Source organism: Triticum aestivum, chromosome 6B, assembly GCF_018294505.1.
Source record: "Triticum aestivum cultivar Chinese Spring chromosome 6B, IWGSC CS RefSeq v2.1, whole genome shotgun sequence".
Taxonomy (NCBI): domain Eukaryota; kingdom Viridiplantae; phylum Streptophyta; class Magnoliopsida; order Poales; family Poaceae; genus Triticum; species Triticum aestivum.
The window spans coordinates 521,064,182-521,081,482 of NC_057810.1; the positions used below are offsets into that span (position 1 = coordinate 521,064,182).

Consider the following 17,301-nt stretch of genomic DNA (forward strand, 5'->3'; position numbering starts at 1 on the left):
TTGACCCATAGGGATCATGTTTCTCCTATATTTGCAATTCATGAGTATTGAGTCTCTCTAGAATATTTGTGTCATCAAGAGTTTCGTAGTACGGATCATTCATAATTATCAGGACCAGAGAGTCAAATGAATCATCGAGGGACCTTAGCAGCTTATTCATAACACCAAGTTTTTCAACATCCTTAGCTCTGAAACCTTTCTACTCATTGGTGATACTAACAAGTCTCGAGTAGGTGTATTGAGAACTTTGTGAGCCTTTTCTCTTGATTTTTTAACCTATTGGAGAGAACATCCATCTTGATTTCACACCGGAGGAAAATGCCTTGATAGACCATGTAAAAGACATGCCAAACTTCCTTAGCAGTTTCCAGCTAAGTGATACGGTTGAATTCTTCTCTAGTGAAGCAATCATAGAGAATGTTTTGGGCTTGAGTGGCTAGATTGATATTCCTCCAGCCTTCGGAGGTGGGATTTGTAGGGTCTTCACAAATAAAACTCTCACTGACAATAAGTATAGTCCTTCCCATCAAAAATAGGCTTTGGAGTTGATCCTCGATAATTACATGTGGTCGACATCACTTAACTCCACATGGTTAAACCAAATCACAAAGAGACAAGGGAGCACCTTGTTGTGATACCAGCCATAGGACCAGATATCGACCAGAAGTGGGTCGAATGGGTATTCAAGAAATACTCTAAAAATGTAGGATTTCCGAAGTAAAAAATGTATGTAAAACAATTACTAAACAGAATATATAGTAAACTAAACTGAGCAGAGAAATAACTACATAAACATTAGTAAACCTAAGTAGTAGTGCATATGAAAGGAAACATAACATCGGCGGCATAATAACTAAGTTCTCATAACAATGTTCGCATCAATCACTAAGAACACGGGAGAGGACTAACGAACACGTGCGAGTACATGGGTAAATGAATTCGAGAAAGTACAACCCATAGCTTGGTGAAGACAAAAATACCAGTTCGAGCTGCTGGCACAACTCTAGTCTAGTAGGAGGGGCCAAGTTTTAACTCAAAGGACAATGTCCTCAGCCTATTCTCCTTGAGCTAAAGTCACTAAGACTTCACCCAATCATTCATGGTAGAACTTCGAGGTAGATCTCCAGGACCTTCACGGACTTGTTCTTCAGTCGTCCACAATCACTCTCAGAGGCTCTGATTCAACCCCTAACCGTCTAGTGGATGCACAATCCACAAGAATAATATGTCAAGTCGACTCAACTATACTTGATTCTTCCTCGGAGCCAGGAAGAACATCTTCTCAGACTTAGAGAGAAAATCACAGCGCATGAAGAGATTTCCAAGTCTCCACTCGAAGAGTAGGTTTTAGTTGAGCATCATCGAAGACCTAAATCTCGACAATTACTTAGATCCCTCCTTAATAGTAAGGTTTGTCATATGACACAAAAGGAGAGAAATGAAATTAGAAAACAAAAGTCTTGACTACGCCTCATAATCCTCTACATGAGTTGACTGTTCCTCGAAGAGGCATTCGGAAAGATATCATTGTCACCACAATTTTTATGGGTCATAACTCTCATGTTAAACCAAATCCTTCGGGGCATTCACCTACTCACAAACACATTAGTTCCTTAGATGTTTTGTCATTAATCATCCAAAATCCTCAGGGGCACTACTTTTTTAGAGAAAAGGCCAAGGCCCGACTTTATAGATAAAGCCACACGGCAGCGTCACGAATACCCAATGCTCACACGAACACAGAGCCACAGAGAAAGGTAAATAGACCCAAAGTAGTAGCGATACATGCAGCTGCCAAACACGGCACGCAGGCCGGGAAGAGAAGAAGACCTAATCCCGCAAACTACAGCACCAAAATTATACACCATGATTCGTCCCGGAGATCTGAGAGGCTGAAGCCCGAATTTTGGCGATGAGCAGGTCCAGGGCGTCCCGGTGTGGCTCCTTAGTCAATGATCTCCACTGCTGCAAGAATATACATGATTTGAAAAGAACATCAGCAGGCTTAGATGGGAAGGTAAGCTCAATAGTAAATTTGTTTCTAATGGTCCATAGTGCCCAACATAAGGCTCCCAAGCCAACCTAGAATACCCTCCTGGTGACCCCTACCAGAGATTTGGCTAGGGTTCTAATATCTGCGAAAGAGGAGGGATTCCAGGAGACCCGAAGCCAGGATCTGACGCAAGCCCAAACTAATTTGGCGAGAACACAGTTGAAAAAGATGTGATTAGAGTTTTCCAAAGCCCCACACAAGTTACAGAATTCCGAGCCCGGCCCGTTGCGTTTTTTGATCTGATCAGCAGAAGGGAGGCGACCACGGAAGGCTTGCCAGAGGAAAATCTTAATCTTAGGAGGGAAGGCACTACTTGCACTTATATAAGACACTCTCTTAGCATGATCAAACCCATGCTTTTATTTCCATATCTTCTACTAATGCAAGTGTCAACAATGAATATATTTATTTATGATATGAAATACAACATGTTTATGTAATGAAATCTCCCTGCGAGATCGCAACTTCATTTATTAATGTTATTGAAGTTATTGTAGATCTATTCATATCTTCTCGTCTCAAAGGAAATATTACCATGGTGCATATGTAAGAACAATATATGGGGAATCTAATGGGCTAGAATAGAAGTAACATTTTCTTAGTGCAACAAAAAATATTTATTATTGTTTGGAGATAGGTATATCTCATGCGTACCCCTTATATTTATGTTATGAGAGTTACTGTAGATCTTGGCATATCGTCATCTTGAAGGATCGGTTTTCATGGTGTGTGTAAGTAGTACAATACATGTAGCCTTTTCTCGGTATAACAATTTCTTTATTATTATTATTACTTGAAGATAGGTATATCACATTTCTCACCCCTTAACATGTAATCCATCACTACATAATTACCAACACATAAATATCTTATCATTTCTATGGATTTATTTCTGTTGGAGGATAGATATAAATGATTCTCTAATTACTTACCCTATTTCATGATAGATCATTTCCAGGGGTGGGGGTGGGGGCTGGGTATCCCACCTAAATATAACATGTAGAATATTTTAGAGTCATGAAATTCCTTGTTTTTCATTCCCATATCTTCTACTCCTACATTAGTGCTTCACAATGGATAGCTCTTTACTTCCCATACATAAAAAGAATTATTTACCTTTTTAAATATATATGTTATCATTAAATACGCTTTTATTAATGTTATCGTAGATCTTTTATGTATGAGATGTGATCGTTTACTTATGATATTGAAGTTATTATAGATCTGGTCGTATCTTCTCGTCTCAAATGACCGATTTCCATCATACATTGAAGGACAAATATGCGAGAGTAACTTAATGGACAAAAATAAAAATAACATTTCTTTGTTCTAACAACAAAAACCTTTTTTGTTGCGAGAACAACAAAAACTTTATTAACATGGAAGAAACAGCCTACATACTAATGCGCGACAGTAATGATAAATATCTAATCATTTTGTATGGATATGCTTTCTGTTGGGAGATAGATATAAATTTCTCTCTATTTACTCACTTTGTTCTATGATATATCTTTTGACATTAGATGGCCGATCAAGATATCTTTGATACATTTACGAAACCTGAGTCCAACCGGGTATATAACACACACGTCTTCTCCTTTTTTCTGAGATATCAGTGAAGACACCCTCTCTTTTGTAGGGCTCTTGGCTTTCTCTGCCTGCCTTCACACTCTCTTTGCCTTTCCAGTTGTCTATGACCCCATCTTTTTCACCACCGTCTCTCTTCTTCCTCCCCTAGCCGCCCACTGTACAGCTCCGTGTTCCCAACTTCCCCCGTCTCCGCCGTCAGAACTCGGAAGCCGTAAGTCATGTCCTTCCTTGCGACACTCATTGTATCTGTGTGAGAAAGAGACGGGAGAGGAGCTTGCACCCAGAGAGATGGGCGTACAAGCAAGAATTCTCCAATCTAGTCCCTAAATTGCTCTCGTAGAGTACTTGTTGGTGGTACATACATATATACTTGTAGTGTAGGAGAAGAGGGAGAAACTAGTGGTAGGTAGTAGTGTACTGGAGCTTTCCGCCACCCGCACTCACTCCGGTAAGGTAGATCAAACTGAATTTTGTGTTTTGGGCAGGGAATTGGAAGGAAGGTGGTGTGGTGGGGGTGGCGGCCATGCAGCATCCGGAGCAGGGTGGCGCCGGGTACCCCTACGGGCCGCCGCTTACAGGGATGACCCCGTTGTTGCCACAGCCGGCATCCGCGGCCGTGTCTGTCAGCAGCATCCCGTCTCCGTCGCCGCCGCCGATGCAGCCGCAGCCAGCGGGGACGAACTTGGACCAATTGCCAGCCGCTGGCCCCGGCAGCGGCAGCGGCGCGGTCAACTTCCACCACGACGACGACAACATGCTGGTCGACGCCGGAAGCGGCAGAAGCGGCGGCGACGCGGGGGCGGGAGGGTCCGGCAGCCGGTGGCCGCGGGAGGAAACGGTGGCGCTCATCAGGATCCGGTCGGAGATGGACGCCGCCTTCCGGAACGCCGCCCTCAAGGCCCCCATCTGGGAGGAGGTCTCCAGGTGAGAAAGAAGCGAGTGGTACTGGTAAAAATTTCCTCACCCCTGCGCAATGCGGCTAACGGTTTCAGAGAATTCGGCGTCAGGCCTGTCCTGCGCGAAGTGATGGCGAGTTATCCTGCCATTCCCCATCTAGTTTTGGCGTAATGCTACGCTCCTCGATTTCCGTGTCGCTGGGGGCGCTCGTCGTCTCGGCTAGAACCTCGGCGCCCGGGAGCAGTGCGCCACTGCCACGGGGGTGTGGAGCAGGCCACGCAGGCAGACGCAGGCACTGGAGCGCAGGCTGCTGCATTGTTTTCTCTGCTCTTACTTTTCTAGCCATTGATGCACTCTGGTCTTTGGGAAAAGAAGGGAGTAGTAGAGTATAGGAAGTCTTTTGCTCCCATCCCGATGCTGCTCTGATGAATTAATCTGCATCTCTCACCCGCTGACAGTGCCATCATCTTGACATCATCGCGCACCTCTTTCCAATTCCTTCCGTCTTCAGTCTCTCTCAGAGAAAGAAAGATAAAGAATGTCATAAGTTTTGACTCATCCTAGTACTTGTGTGATAGCGTTGTGTCAATTTTATTTTATACTACTACTACGGATTACCACTCATGCCATCTTCATTGCTGTGCCAGTTTGGTTGAGACGTGAAAGCAAGAGACGACCTCTGACAGCAACAAGATTTTGCAGGAAGCTTGCGGAGCTGGGCTACCGTAGGAGCGCCAAGAAGTGCAAGGAGAAGTTCGAGAACGTGGACAAGTACTACCGCCGCACCAAGGAAGGCCGCGCCGGGCGTCAGGACGGCAAGAACTACCGCTTCTTCGCGGAGCTCGAAGCGCTCCACGCCGCGGCCCCGCAGCAGAACCTGCCAATGGCGACCGCCGCGACAATCTTGCCAGATCCTCGGCCGTTGGCAATGGCGCCTGCCTATCCTGGCGCTGGCCTGCCGGACCTCAGCTTGTCGTCGAATTCGGAGTCAGAGTCGGACGACGAGTCAGACGAGGAGGAAGACCAGGCGGGCGGCGGTGGCGGCAGGAGCAACGAGGGGATGATGGCGCTCTTCGAGGGGATGATAAAGCAGATCACGGAGAAGCAAGACGCCACGCAGCGGCTGTTCCTGGAGACGCTTGAGAAGTGGGAGGCCGACCGCACCGCGCGAGAGGAGGCATGGCGGCGGCAGGAGCTGGCGCGCATAAGCCGCGAAAGGGAGCAGCACGCCCGGGAGCGAGCCGCTGCGGCCGCCCGCGATGCGGCCCTGATCGCGTTCCTCCAGCGCGTCGGCGGGAACTCCGTGCTGCCCACGCCAATGCCGGCCCACACGGCGCCTCATCCAGACGCGCCGGCCGCCTCGCTCCAGCTGGTGGTCGCGGCGTCGGAGGAGGGCGGCCGGCGAGGGGGAGGGGAGAGCGGCGCGGGCATGTCACGATGGCCCAAGGAGGAGGTCCATGCGCTGATCCAGCTGCGGATGGAGAAGGACGAGCACTGCCAGGACATGGGGGCCAAAGGGCCGCTGTGGGAGGACATCTCCGCCGGCATGCGAAGGATCGGCTACAACCGGAGCTCCAAGCGGTGCAAGGAGAAGTGGGAGAACATCAACAAGTACTTCAAGAAGGTGAAGGAGAGCAACAAGAGGCGCCCCGAGGACTCCAAGACGTGCCCCTACTTCCACCAGCTCGACGCTATATACCGCAAGAAGCAATTCGCCGTGAACAACGCCGGCGGCGGCTGCTCTAGCACTGCCTCCGGGAACGCTGTGGGCGCGGTCAACGCCTCCGCCTCGGAGCAGCATAACCCCTGGCGCGAGCTCGAGGGTAAGATCAGCAACGACTTTGACAGGAGGCACAGCGTTGGAGGGGGAAGCTCAGATGCCCCGCCCGGCGATGGCGAGGTGGCCGCGGCCAGTACCGTGCTTGATGCCATCGCTACAAACAAGGTAATGACTCGGACTTTTGAATCTCTCCATGCAAGAGCTTTTCATACTTGGAAGTCCAATGCACGCAACTTAATCGGAATTTTCGTGGCACAGAAGTCTGAAGACAACGTGATGGCAATGGAGTCAAACATTCAGTCCCAGCAGACGGAGGTGACGGCGACGGACGAGACGGACAGCGACGACATCGAAGGCAACTACAGCGATGATGGCGACGACGACGGCGACGAGGATGACAAGATGAAGTACACCATAGAGTTCCAGAAGCACAAAGAGGGCGGAAGCGGTAGCGCTCCTGCCCCGGCGACAGCTGCGACGGTGGTGACGAGTTCGGCCCCGACAGGCAGCACCTTCCTTGCTGTTCAGTAGGCGCCCGTGCCGAAAGAAAACCAGGCACCAGCTTCCTCTTCGGTTCATGAGCACCAGCAGTCCTTGGCAACATCCTATACCATTTGTTGATTTGTTTCTGTAATAGCAACCTCAGTGGTCAAAAGACAAAAAGAAAACCAAACCGAAATAAGTGGCTCCCCTCTGTGATTTCATAACTAGACTGGAAAACAGGGGAGGTGCTAGAGCAATAGAAATCCCAAACAGCAAGTCTTTTTTATAGGAGGCTTATTATAGCCTAAATTTTACCATTTATGTACATTGATATAGCATTCCGAAAACCGGAGCCTCTGTTTTGCCTATTTCACTTTATTTTGAAATTGAAAGCAGATTATATTCTACTCCCTCCATTCCAAAAAATAATGAAAACGATGCACAGAGTGTGCAGCAGGCTATTACCAAACCAGGAGAGAAGAAAGAATACCAAGTTTATCAAGCGGCTAGATGCCTAGATTAGCTATTATGCATCATCTGCTGCTAGATTGATCTTGCTTAATTCGAGTCTCAATGGTATACCTTCCTGTTTTATGTCTATGATCCTCCTTAACAAGACTTTTACTGAGAAGATGAATGTACATAGTAGAAGGTTTTTCTAGAGGAAAAGAAGGAATAAACGTGCCTACCACATGGTCAAGTGGACTAGGGTGTGTCGATGTAAGCGTATTTGGAGGCTTGGGGGTTAAAGATTTACATAAGGAGAATGTTAGTCTCCTTACAAAATGGTGAAGGAAACGAGACTGAGAATGGTCTTTAGCGGAAAATTTTGCGTGCTATGTATTTCCGTCGCCACACTGTGGCTACGGTTCCCCCTCATAACGCTGACTCTCCTTCTTGGAAAGCTATTATAAAGGTCAAGGAGGTATACCTTGCCGGCAGAAAGATCATGATTAGCGAAGGGGATCTGGTGAGACTGTGGTTTGACTGTTGGGCTTCGGAAGTGCCCTTTAAAACTCGGTTCCCTGCGCTTTTTGATATTTGTCAAAAAGCAAATTGTACCCTTGCTGAATTTACTTAGGGGGATGTGAATTGTCATTTTGTCGTAGGCTTTTTGGAAATCTTAGTATATAGTGGCAGGAGATTGTGCAATGTGCATGGTCTTTTTTGTGATCGCGCTGGCTCTATAACCTAGTCTTTTAACCGGGAATGGTGTGTTTACTACCAACTTGGTCTATTAGTGTCTTGAGCGTGATCTTGTTGGGCCCAACTTTAAGTTGGTTTGGAAAGCTTCTATTCACTTAAAGATTAATATTTTTATGTAGCAGTTGGTTCATGATGATGTCCTCCACTCGCTTTAATTCACATAAACGTAACGGGAAGGAGGATTATCCAGCTTGCTCTTTTTGTACTGATGTAGAAACTGCTAATCACGTGTTCTTTAGGTGCTCTTTTGCTCACTCTATTTGGGTTTTTTTGGCTTGGCTATGGGTGTTGCATGCTGCCCCGAATATCTCTGGCAGTGTTGGGCGTGGTTATATTACTATTTTTCTAGTGGGAAGAAGTTATATATGATAATGGTCATGGGTTGATGCCTGTTGAGTTTAGTTTGCTAGGCCCTTTGCTTCTTGGGACCTAGATCTAATGTCGTTAATGGTCGTGGATAGTGTTAGCAGGGTTTTGCCCCGTAGTAGATGTCCCTTGAGCATCTACGGCGGGTTTCTTGTTAATGCTCCAACTCGATGTACCCCTTTCTCGTCTCCTGGTGTCGTACTTTCTTGGATTATGTAGCTGGTCTTTTTGCTGAATGTTTCCGTTAAGAAAACATCTAGCAGTCTAGGTGAAGGTAATAGCCCACTGGCGCATCAGTTTCTTAATTTCTTAATTCTTGACTTGATGACACCAAAGCAATAGCAACACAGAGGCCGCATAAGAAGTATACATGTCTGGCAAAAACTTTTTCTCGTAAGTTTGTGTGTTTTAGGCGTTCCAGAGAGTCACCGTAGAAGCAACAAAAATAATTTGCCAGATCCTACCAAACCTTGCAATGGGTGCATCCATATGAATGAAGTCACATATGTTTGAGGCCGCACCTGCAGCGTCTACCAAGCCAAGCTTTCCCCATATGAAAGTTTCTCTGTTTTGCCTATGCCTTACAGTCTGATATGTAACTTGTAGCATTGAGGAAGGGGTGTGTTTTGCCTACTGGCCACCTTTTACATTTTGCAATGTTTTAGAAGACCTCTAAAAATAACAATGACACGGCACCTACATCTTGACCACCATCAAACCGTGCATCCTCTTTCTTGTCTAGTGAAAAATTAGGACGCTCGAAACGCACGCCTTTCGTAGGTTAAATCTTAATGCATATGATGTACAGTACTCAATATTATCGTGGACACTAGACCAACAGTGGAGGAGCTTTCGGGGGTTAATCTTAATTCCTATGATGTACTCCTCAATATAATCGCAGACACTAGATCAACAGGGGAGGAGCTTTAGGAGGTTAATCTTAATGCCCATGATGTACTCCTCAATATAATCGCAGACACTAGACCAACAGGGGAGGAGCATTTGTGGGTTAAATTTTAATGCCTATGATGCACTCCTCAATATAATCACAAACACTAAACCAACAGGGGAGGAGCTTTCGTGGGTTAAATCTTAATCCCTATGATGTACTCCGCAATAAAATCAAAGACACTAGACCAATAGGGGAGGAGCTTTCGCAGGTTAGATCTTAATGCTTGTGATGCACTCCTCAATAATTTTGCGGATACCAACCAATAGGGGAGGAAGGATTTGAACCTCAATATGCATATGATGCAAGGCCGCGGATAATCCTCCTGCTCAAAGAACAAAAAGTAAGTGAGTGAAGTGATTGACTACTGAGTGCATAGCATTTTAGATAATGACATTGTGGGGCACCATCTGTTCTGCATGACCTCCAACATTTGAGTTCAGCATTTATATATAACAACTCTATTTTGCCAATCCCCGGCAAAAAAAAACACTTTTGTCAAGAAGAAACATCCTTGGTAGAAATGTGTAAACAATGGACTTTCTTGTTCAAAGTACACCATTTTATTATTTTTTTAGAATCTAAAAAACCTCATGTGCACCTTTTCTCAATTAGAATAAAGATGTAATGTCCGGATAATTATGCTACAGTAATCCCCTACTAATGATGCCATGTCATCGCTCTTACTCTTGCTAATCCTCACTGGCTTTCAAACATCTTTCAAATTTCAAATCCAATTTAAAGTCAGGATTCTAATTTATCAAACATGCAAACAAAAAATGTTCAAGTTGTTGCAAATAATCATTTGGTAATATTAGTGGAGAAATCATCTTTTTGCAAATTGTTTAAGTGCCTTAAAATAAAAGAAAACAGAAATGTTTTTAAAAGAAAAATAAAACAAAATTAAGAAAAAGGCCAAACCCCTCCCCCTCCCATGGGCCTCTCGGCCCAGCTGGTCACCAGCCGGCCCACCCTCGCACCAATCTGGCCTACAAGGCCACCCCGACCCAAACCCAAGCGCTAACCACCCCCACGACTCTCTCTCTCTCCCTCTCCCGATCCAATCTGGATCGGGCCGTTCCCCCTTCCCCCTCGCCGCGTCCCCGACGCCACCTCGCTTAGGGCCCCCCTCGTCGGAGCCTCCCGACGCCGCCGCACGCCATCTCCTCCCGCACGATGCCTCCCCCTCGACGCGGACTGAATCGGCGGCTCGATCCCGCGGCGCCCCGAGCCCTGACGCCGTGCCGTCGCTGCTCACCACCACCTCGTCGGCGTCGCCTCGTCTTCGTCCTCCTCCCCATCGGACGCCCCCACGCCTCGACGCCCCCCTGCTCTCCAACGCCGGTGAGCCCCCCTCCCCCGGCCTCCTCTTTCCCCCTCTCCGCTCGCCCCGTACAGCCGCTCGTCGTGCTCCCGGCCTCGCCGCGCTTACACGCCACGCGCGCGCGAGCCCGCGCCCGCTCGCGCAGCGCATCGTGGCCTCGTCCTCGGCCGTCACCCGCCCGCGCCCACGCGCCGCTGTCGCCCGGTCCGCGCGCTGGCCGCGCCATGGCCGGCGTCGCCGCCCCCTGGTGGCCTCGGGCATGCACGGGCGCCCACGCCCGCAACGCCCCTGCGCCCGTTAACCCACATGGCCTCCTGGGCCACTTACCAGTGGGCCCGCCCCTGTTAAAAAAAGAATAAAAAGAAATATGTAAAATAATAATAATAATTAAAACTAATTAATTAACTTAATTAATCATGTTAATTAACCTAATTAACTTATTAGCTAATTAAATTGTTAATTAGTGTTAGTCAATGACACCCGGGACCCACGTGCTAGTTTGACCAGTCAAACAGTCTGTTGACTGATGACATCATGCTGATGTCATGCTGACATAGTAATGGCTTTTATCTATTTAAATTAATTTTATTAATTTAGAAAATGAATTAAAACTTTGGAAATTAATAGAAACTAATCCGTAGCTCGGATGAAAAAGTTTTATACATTAAAGTTGCTTAGAACGACGAGAATAATCCGAATAGGCGGTCTGTTCGCCCGGACATGCCCCTAGCATAGCAAACATGCAACCTTTCCCCTCCATTTCGTCTGCCCGAAAATGCCAAACTTCGAGAAAACATTCCCGGATGTTTTTCCCCTTCGCTGGTAGCGTGTAGCACCGCGCTAGAACACGTCTAGCTCTATCTGTTGTGATGTTATGCTCTTGCTTGTGATGTATTTACTGTTTCTTCCCCCTCTTCTCTCCGGTAGACCCCGAGACCGATGTTGATGTCCCTGTGATCAACTACGTCGACGATGACCGTCCTTCTTGTCTGAGCAACCAGGCAAGCCCCCCCCCCCCTTTGATCCTCCCGATATCGCACATTTTATACTCTCATGCTTGCATTAGATTTTGCTACTGTTATTGTTTGCTCCTATTCTGATGCATAGCCTGCTTTTGTATCTGCTATTGTTACCTACCTGCTTATCCTAAACTGCTTAGTATAGGTTGGCTAGTGATCCATCAGTGACCCCCACCTTGTCCTTGTCGCCCCTGCTTCATCATCGACGACCCGATCAACGTGATCGACGACCAGAGCCCGACACCTCACATCACATCACGCCCCTTTTGTTGCTTGACTCTGCAGAGCTACTATCGAGTACCGAGGGTGATCCCTCATAACGCACTCCTGATGAAAATTCTGTAGTGTAGCTATTTAGTCGTGGTCATCGAGGGTGATTTCCTCTTTCACCATTCCCGATACGGCTCTGTCGTTCAACACCTCAAGTGTGAACCTCGAGGGTGGTCCCTCTTACGTTCACCTTGATGATTACATTGAGTGGAATCCACCGGGAGTGATTCCTCGGGTTTTCCCTTGATGTCTGGACACACAATTACCTTGACTTTACTTGAGACCTTGGTGAAAGTCAGGCGGGCCCGGAGAGCACCCGCAATATAATGACGTGGCACGGCCGGGCATTCTAGGACCTTGTCGTAAGTCCACGAGACGGGACGACAAGATCACTTTCGATCGTGAGTCTCTGCTCGTCTCCGCAAGCTAATAATGCACTATGGTTTGGGTATTTGTTCTGAGTTGGCCTTTGGCCTTTACGCATCAACCACCACGTGAGAATAGTTATGGGCCTCGACGTCGTGGTATCAGCCGAAGCTTTGTCAGACGTCCAGTTCAGCATTGCGGCACGGCCTGGTCGGCGCCCCAGTGGAGGTGGCCTGGATCGCCCTGCGCGCAACGATCCGGAGTGCAACGGGTGATGGGCCCAGACCCCGGAGTGCTTAGGATGTAGACCGGCGGGCACCTCTCTACTGAGCCTAGGTAGGCTACGACGTGTTGATCTTCCAAGGCCTTCCAAGGCCGGGCATTGACCCAGAAAAGTGTGTCCGGCCAGAGTGATCGAGCGTGTTGGAAAATGTGATGCATCCCTGCAGGGAAGATTATCTATTAATAGCCGTGTCCACGGTAACGGACGTTCAGACTTATATCCTGGTCTTATACAACTACGAATGGATACTTGAAATATGTGGCTCCGGGATTGCTTTCTCGCAGGGAGTCGAGGAAGGATCTCTGGGCATTAATGTTACAACATGCTTATTATTTATAAAACTGCTATTCTTTACTCTTCTACATGCTGCAAGATGCGAGGAGCTGCGTGAAGATGCTAGTCTTTGATAGGCTAGGCCTTCCCCTTCTATTCTGGCATTTTGCAGTTCAGTCCATAGATACAAACCTTCCATTTGATACCGGTGCATACTTAGTATTGATCTGATGCTTGCGAGTACTTTGGATGAGTACTCACGGTTGCTTTGCTACACCTTTCTCCCTTCTTTCTTCTTTCCGGTTGATGCAACCAGATGGTGGATCCTTGGAGCCAGATGCCACCGCCGACGGATACTGCTACGTGGAGACCGCCGATGACCAGGAGTAGTTAGGAGGTCCCAGGCAGGAGGCCTTGCCTCTTCAATCGTGTTGCTTTTGTGCTAGCCTTCTTAAGGAAAACTTTGTTTAACTTATGTCTGTACTCAGATATTGTTGCTTCCGTTGATCTCTTGTGTATCGAGCTATGTATTCGAGCCCTCGAGGCCCCTGGCTTGTAATATAAAACTTGTATTATTTCATTTGGTGTCTAGAGTTGTGTTGTGATATCTTCCCGTGAGTCCCTGATCTTGATCGTACACATTTGCGTGTATGATTAATGTACGATTAAATCGGGGGCGTCACTTCCGATCTTCAGATCTTCCGATCTTCAGATCTCCATATTTGGTGACTGCGGTGTTTTGATATTTCGTTGGATTACTATCTGTATTTGGGGATTAGCTATGAATTAATGTTTTTACTTCGAGCATGGATAGTCGGCAGTACTGATTTAGGTCTTTTTGTTGAACAGAATGATTAGCTCGTCTATTTCTGGAGAACTGCACTATAGATGATATATTTATGAACGATCTTAACACTGAAAATGCAAAATTTCTGGTATGGTCTAATGATTGTCGGTGGGGTGTTACTTTTTTGCTGGCATTGTCAAGTGCAGTTTTTGGATTTCTACTGAGTTGTACAGTGTTTTGAGATTTGTTTTTGTGTTATGCTATCTGCAGGAAAATTCCCAGGGATTTGATTGACGGATGCATCAATATTTGACGTTGGATTATCCATTTTTGCAGCACTAGCAATGTTGTTTTTGTTTGGAATGGCCAGTTCTCAATTTCTATTCTGTTATCAACGATATTGTACTTCTTGTCAGGTTACATTATCTTACTTGGTTTCAGTGTATATGTAGCACAAAAATAGGCAACATGGTTGTTTCATGCTCGATTTGGTTTGTAGGTTACACTAAGGAACACCATCATAAGGAAAAGGGCATTGCACTGCGTTCTTTATAATTGGCCTGTTACTATTCGGTCTGCTGTAGTACTTAATTGCTACACCATTTCAAGTTATGTAGTCTAAAATAACCCTTTCAAATGAACCTTTTTAATTGATATTCAGAGCATCAACATGGTGGACTAGATCATGAAATCAACTATGATCATGAGAACTTGAAGCTATTTGTTGACTAAATTGTCAATTGTTTTGCGTGAATTGAAACTGGCAGTGTGATGACATTACTGTAGATGCCTTGCTATATACATTTGCCTAATCCTCTCTCTCTCTAATATGTTCTCTTTTGTGAAGATCCTTCGCAGATCAATTGGTGAGGCAGAATGCTAAGCATTGTTTCACATTCAGGTAAGGCTCTTTGTTTGCAACCACTGCTGCGCCCACTACGCATGGGGTTTGATCTAAATGTATCAGTATGTGCCAAATGGGGCCTCTCTTTTCCAAATAGCTTTCCAAGATTGTACCCAAATGGGGCCTCTCTTCGTACATAATTGAATATGGGATTGAACCCATGGTCACATCATATTGTGAGACATGTCTGAAACGTCTAAGCTGGGAAGTCAGGTCGATTTATCTGACTACTGAAAATGAGCTTCAGAATAACTAGAGAACTTATCCACTTCCAGCCAAATATCAATTATGATAAATCCACCATGTACCATGATCATTTGAATAGTCTTGCTTAAGTTTATGTTAGCTACATATTCTAAATGAATGTTCACTTGTGTTCAAATTTCAAGGAAGTGTGCTTCACGCTTCTGTTTCTGCAATATGTTTTAGAGTATATGATTTCATTTTCCTACTTTCCCAGTTATAAATTTATTGGCATCAAAGTAGAGCTTCAGGTTTATGGTTCAATATATAATTTCAAAGTAGTTTATGGCTCAATATATCACTGCAGGTTCCTTACACCGTCAAAATTCAATGTTTTTGTATTTTTGTCGATTGAAGCATGTTCTTCGACTATAAAATAGCAGAGATTTATTTTCTTATCAATTCTAATCCCTTTTTGATGCATTGCAGGTTTGCTATCAAACTCTCAAAAAGGAAAAACAACTTTACTCTGTTTTTTGGAGAACCTTCCTGTAGAGTACCTCGACAGAGACAAATATGCGATCAAGGATATATTCGATGGATTTTCATGCAAAATTTGGAGGATATTTTTGCAGGTTCGTTGCTTTTTCTTTCAAGACAATATCTTCCTAGCATTGCTCTATAAATTTAAATCCATATTTTTGTTCTTTGGATCATCGTGGCGTACTCGTCCTGTCTAATCCAAGAAAGGGCCTTCATGTTTGCAGATAGTTTGGTGCTCTCATGGTTATTTTGTAGTGATTTTCCTTCTGTTCATTACTTGGTAACCATCTACGGCAGCTCAGCTATTGTCCAGCTGCTGACCTTGGTGAGTGATTGATGGTGCATGTTTTTCTATTAGTTTCTCTCTATGCCAATGTCTGAATTTTATCTTGCCGTTTTGCATTTCTCCAGGCCTTTCAATCTCACTGTGATTCCCCGAGATGCGCTATTAGTAGGCATCCACTTTGTAATAAAAATTTGGCAGTCAACCTGAAACGAGTCATTTATCTAGCTACAGCAACCTTCCTTGCTTTTGCAAATAATACTGTATGGTTGACACTATAGTCTATACCTGCCAAATATTTACACGTTAGTATAGCCAGAAAGTCAGATGATCGTTCCATGTTGGTTAGCTGTGATAAATCAAATTTCTAGAGTAGCAGATGATTCGTGTCAGGTTTCTTTTAGAGATTGAAATATGTCTTGACTCTGAAATTAGTAGTACAGTGTCCAGTTCTCCATAGGTGAAAGCATACTATGCAAAACTGGACGGCCTTCTAAAGCTCTGAAACTACTATTTGTTGTGTAATCTGTATCCCCTTTTCATACTTTGTATATGCTTTCTACTTACTAGGAAAAAATGCGTGAGAACGATGGCCTAGAGGATGTGAATTGCACTCAAATATATGCAGGTTTCTTGCCAAACTAACTGCCACTATTGTATTTCAGGTGCTTCTTCTGTAACTTAGTGTATTTTGCTGGCTCGTCTCATTTCCTGGCGAACTTTTTAGTATGTACAATTGAATCATTGGAAGTTGTTTTCTACTATCTAGAGGTTTTATCCAAACTATTAGCTGCCGGATTTGCTTTTTTGAAATACACTAACCTGATAGACCAAGTGGACCAACACATTTCCATGGGATTTTAGAAAAATATATGTGAATTTGCATACATTTTCTAAATTTCTATCTTTTCTTATCCATGCTTCCCCATAGATATATAGCAGGCTCAACAAAAATATATGTCCGATTATGTTCAAATTTCAAGGAAGTGTGCTTCACACTTCTCTTTCTGCAATATGTTTCAGAGTATATGATTTAATTTTCCTACTTTCCAGTTAAAATACTGTGTACTTCATTCTTAGCTTTGCTTTAGGAAAAATAGGTATGCAGGTTATCGAAAGCTCCATTTTTCACCATTATATAGATTATATAGCTTTGTGGTCGAAGGTAGGTTGTCACATATGGGATGTTGCTTGTGAAAGTTATATACAGCCATGTGTCCCTGACAAAATAATCGCAGCTCATATTATTAGAATCAGGGAACCTCGACCATTTTTCTGAAACATGTCGCAGCTCATGTTCCTACTTTCCCAGCTACAGTAGTACTTCATTCTTACCTTTGCTTTTGGAAGTTAGATTGCTTTCTTTTCCCTCATAAACTTGCTAACGATATTGGCGAAGTAATCCCCACTTCAGATTTCCCATTGAATGAATAACTAATTTAGTTTGTTCAAAAATTGTAGGTCAAGAGCCATGAATAGGAGCAAGGCATCACACTTTAGCTCTGAGAAGAAAAGGATATGAAGACAAAGATATCAGTGTTCTTCTCCGAAGCAAAAACATTTTGCTTGTAATAATGAACTGTAATTTACCACAATCTCTAAAACAGGCCTACCTACTTGATTTTGTATTAGGAAGTATGACTCAGCCATATATATTTGCATTCACTTTGTTTAATTATGGTTTGTATGCATGAAAATACCTTTTCATAAACGAGCTTGAAAATTCTTATGTGCAGTGAAAT

The 17,301-nt window shown here is 45.0% G+C and overlaps 2 protein-coding genes and 1 long non-coding RNA gene across 6 annotated transcripts; all 3 read left to right on the forward strand.

Annotated features, from left to right (window-relative positions):
• The first annotated feature begins 3,594 nt into the window (after window positions 1–3,594).
• On the forward strand, window positions 3,595–7,213 carry LOC123137775 (trihelix transcription factor GTL1). 3 transcript variants are annotated; one of them, XM_044557623.1, is made up of 4 exons: window positions 3,595–3,854; window positions 4,129–4,567; window positions 5,243–6,485; window positions 6,582–7,213. In XM_044557623.1, the coding sequence occupies exons 2-4, from the start codon at window positions 4,167–4,169 to the stop codon at window positions 6,849–6,851; spliced, it is 1,914 nt and encodes a 637-aa protein (XP_044413558.1). In that variant the 5' UTR covers window positions 3,595–3,854; window positions 4,129–4,166; the 3' UTR covers window positions 6,852–7,213. The 3 variants fall into 3 exon arrangements, with proteins under 3 accessions (XP_044413558.1, XP_044413556.1, XP_044413557.1); XM_044557621.1 differs by having other exon boundaries at window positions 3,596–3,854; window positions 6,579–7,213; XM_044557622.1 differs by having other exon boundaries at window positions 3,852–4,045; window positions 6,579–7,213.
• A 2,645-nt stretch (window positions 7,214–9,858) lies between these two features.
• LOC123139338 (pectinesterase inhibitor 10) lies at window positions 9,859–13,270 on the forward strand. The gene is made up of 3 exons (XM_044559140.1): window positions 9,859–9,877; window positions 10,321–10,668; window positions 13,176–13,270. Exons 1-3 carry the CDS (start codon window positions 9,859–9,861, stop codon window positions 13,247–13,249), a joined length of 441 nt encoding a protein of 146 aa, XP_044415075.1. The 3' UTR covers window positions 13,250–13,270.
• A 128-nt stretch (window positions 13,271–13,398) lies between these two features.
• Window positions 13,399–15,875, forward strand: LOC123137776 (uncharacterized). Of its 2 annotated transcripts, XR_006468497.1 has the most exons (5): window positions 13,399–13,794; window positions 13,917–14,062; window positions 14,494–14,547; window positions 15,223–15,368; window positions 15,501–15,875. It is a non-coding gene; the product is annotated as an uncharacterized lncRNA (long non-coding RNA). The 2 variants fall into 2 exon arrangements; XR_006468496.1 differs by having other exon boundaries at window positions 13,917–14,547.
• The last annotated feature ends 1,426 nt before the right edge of the window (window positions 15,876–17,301 follow it).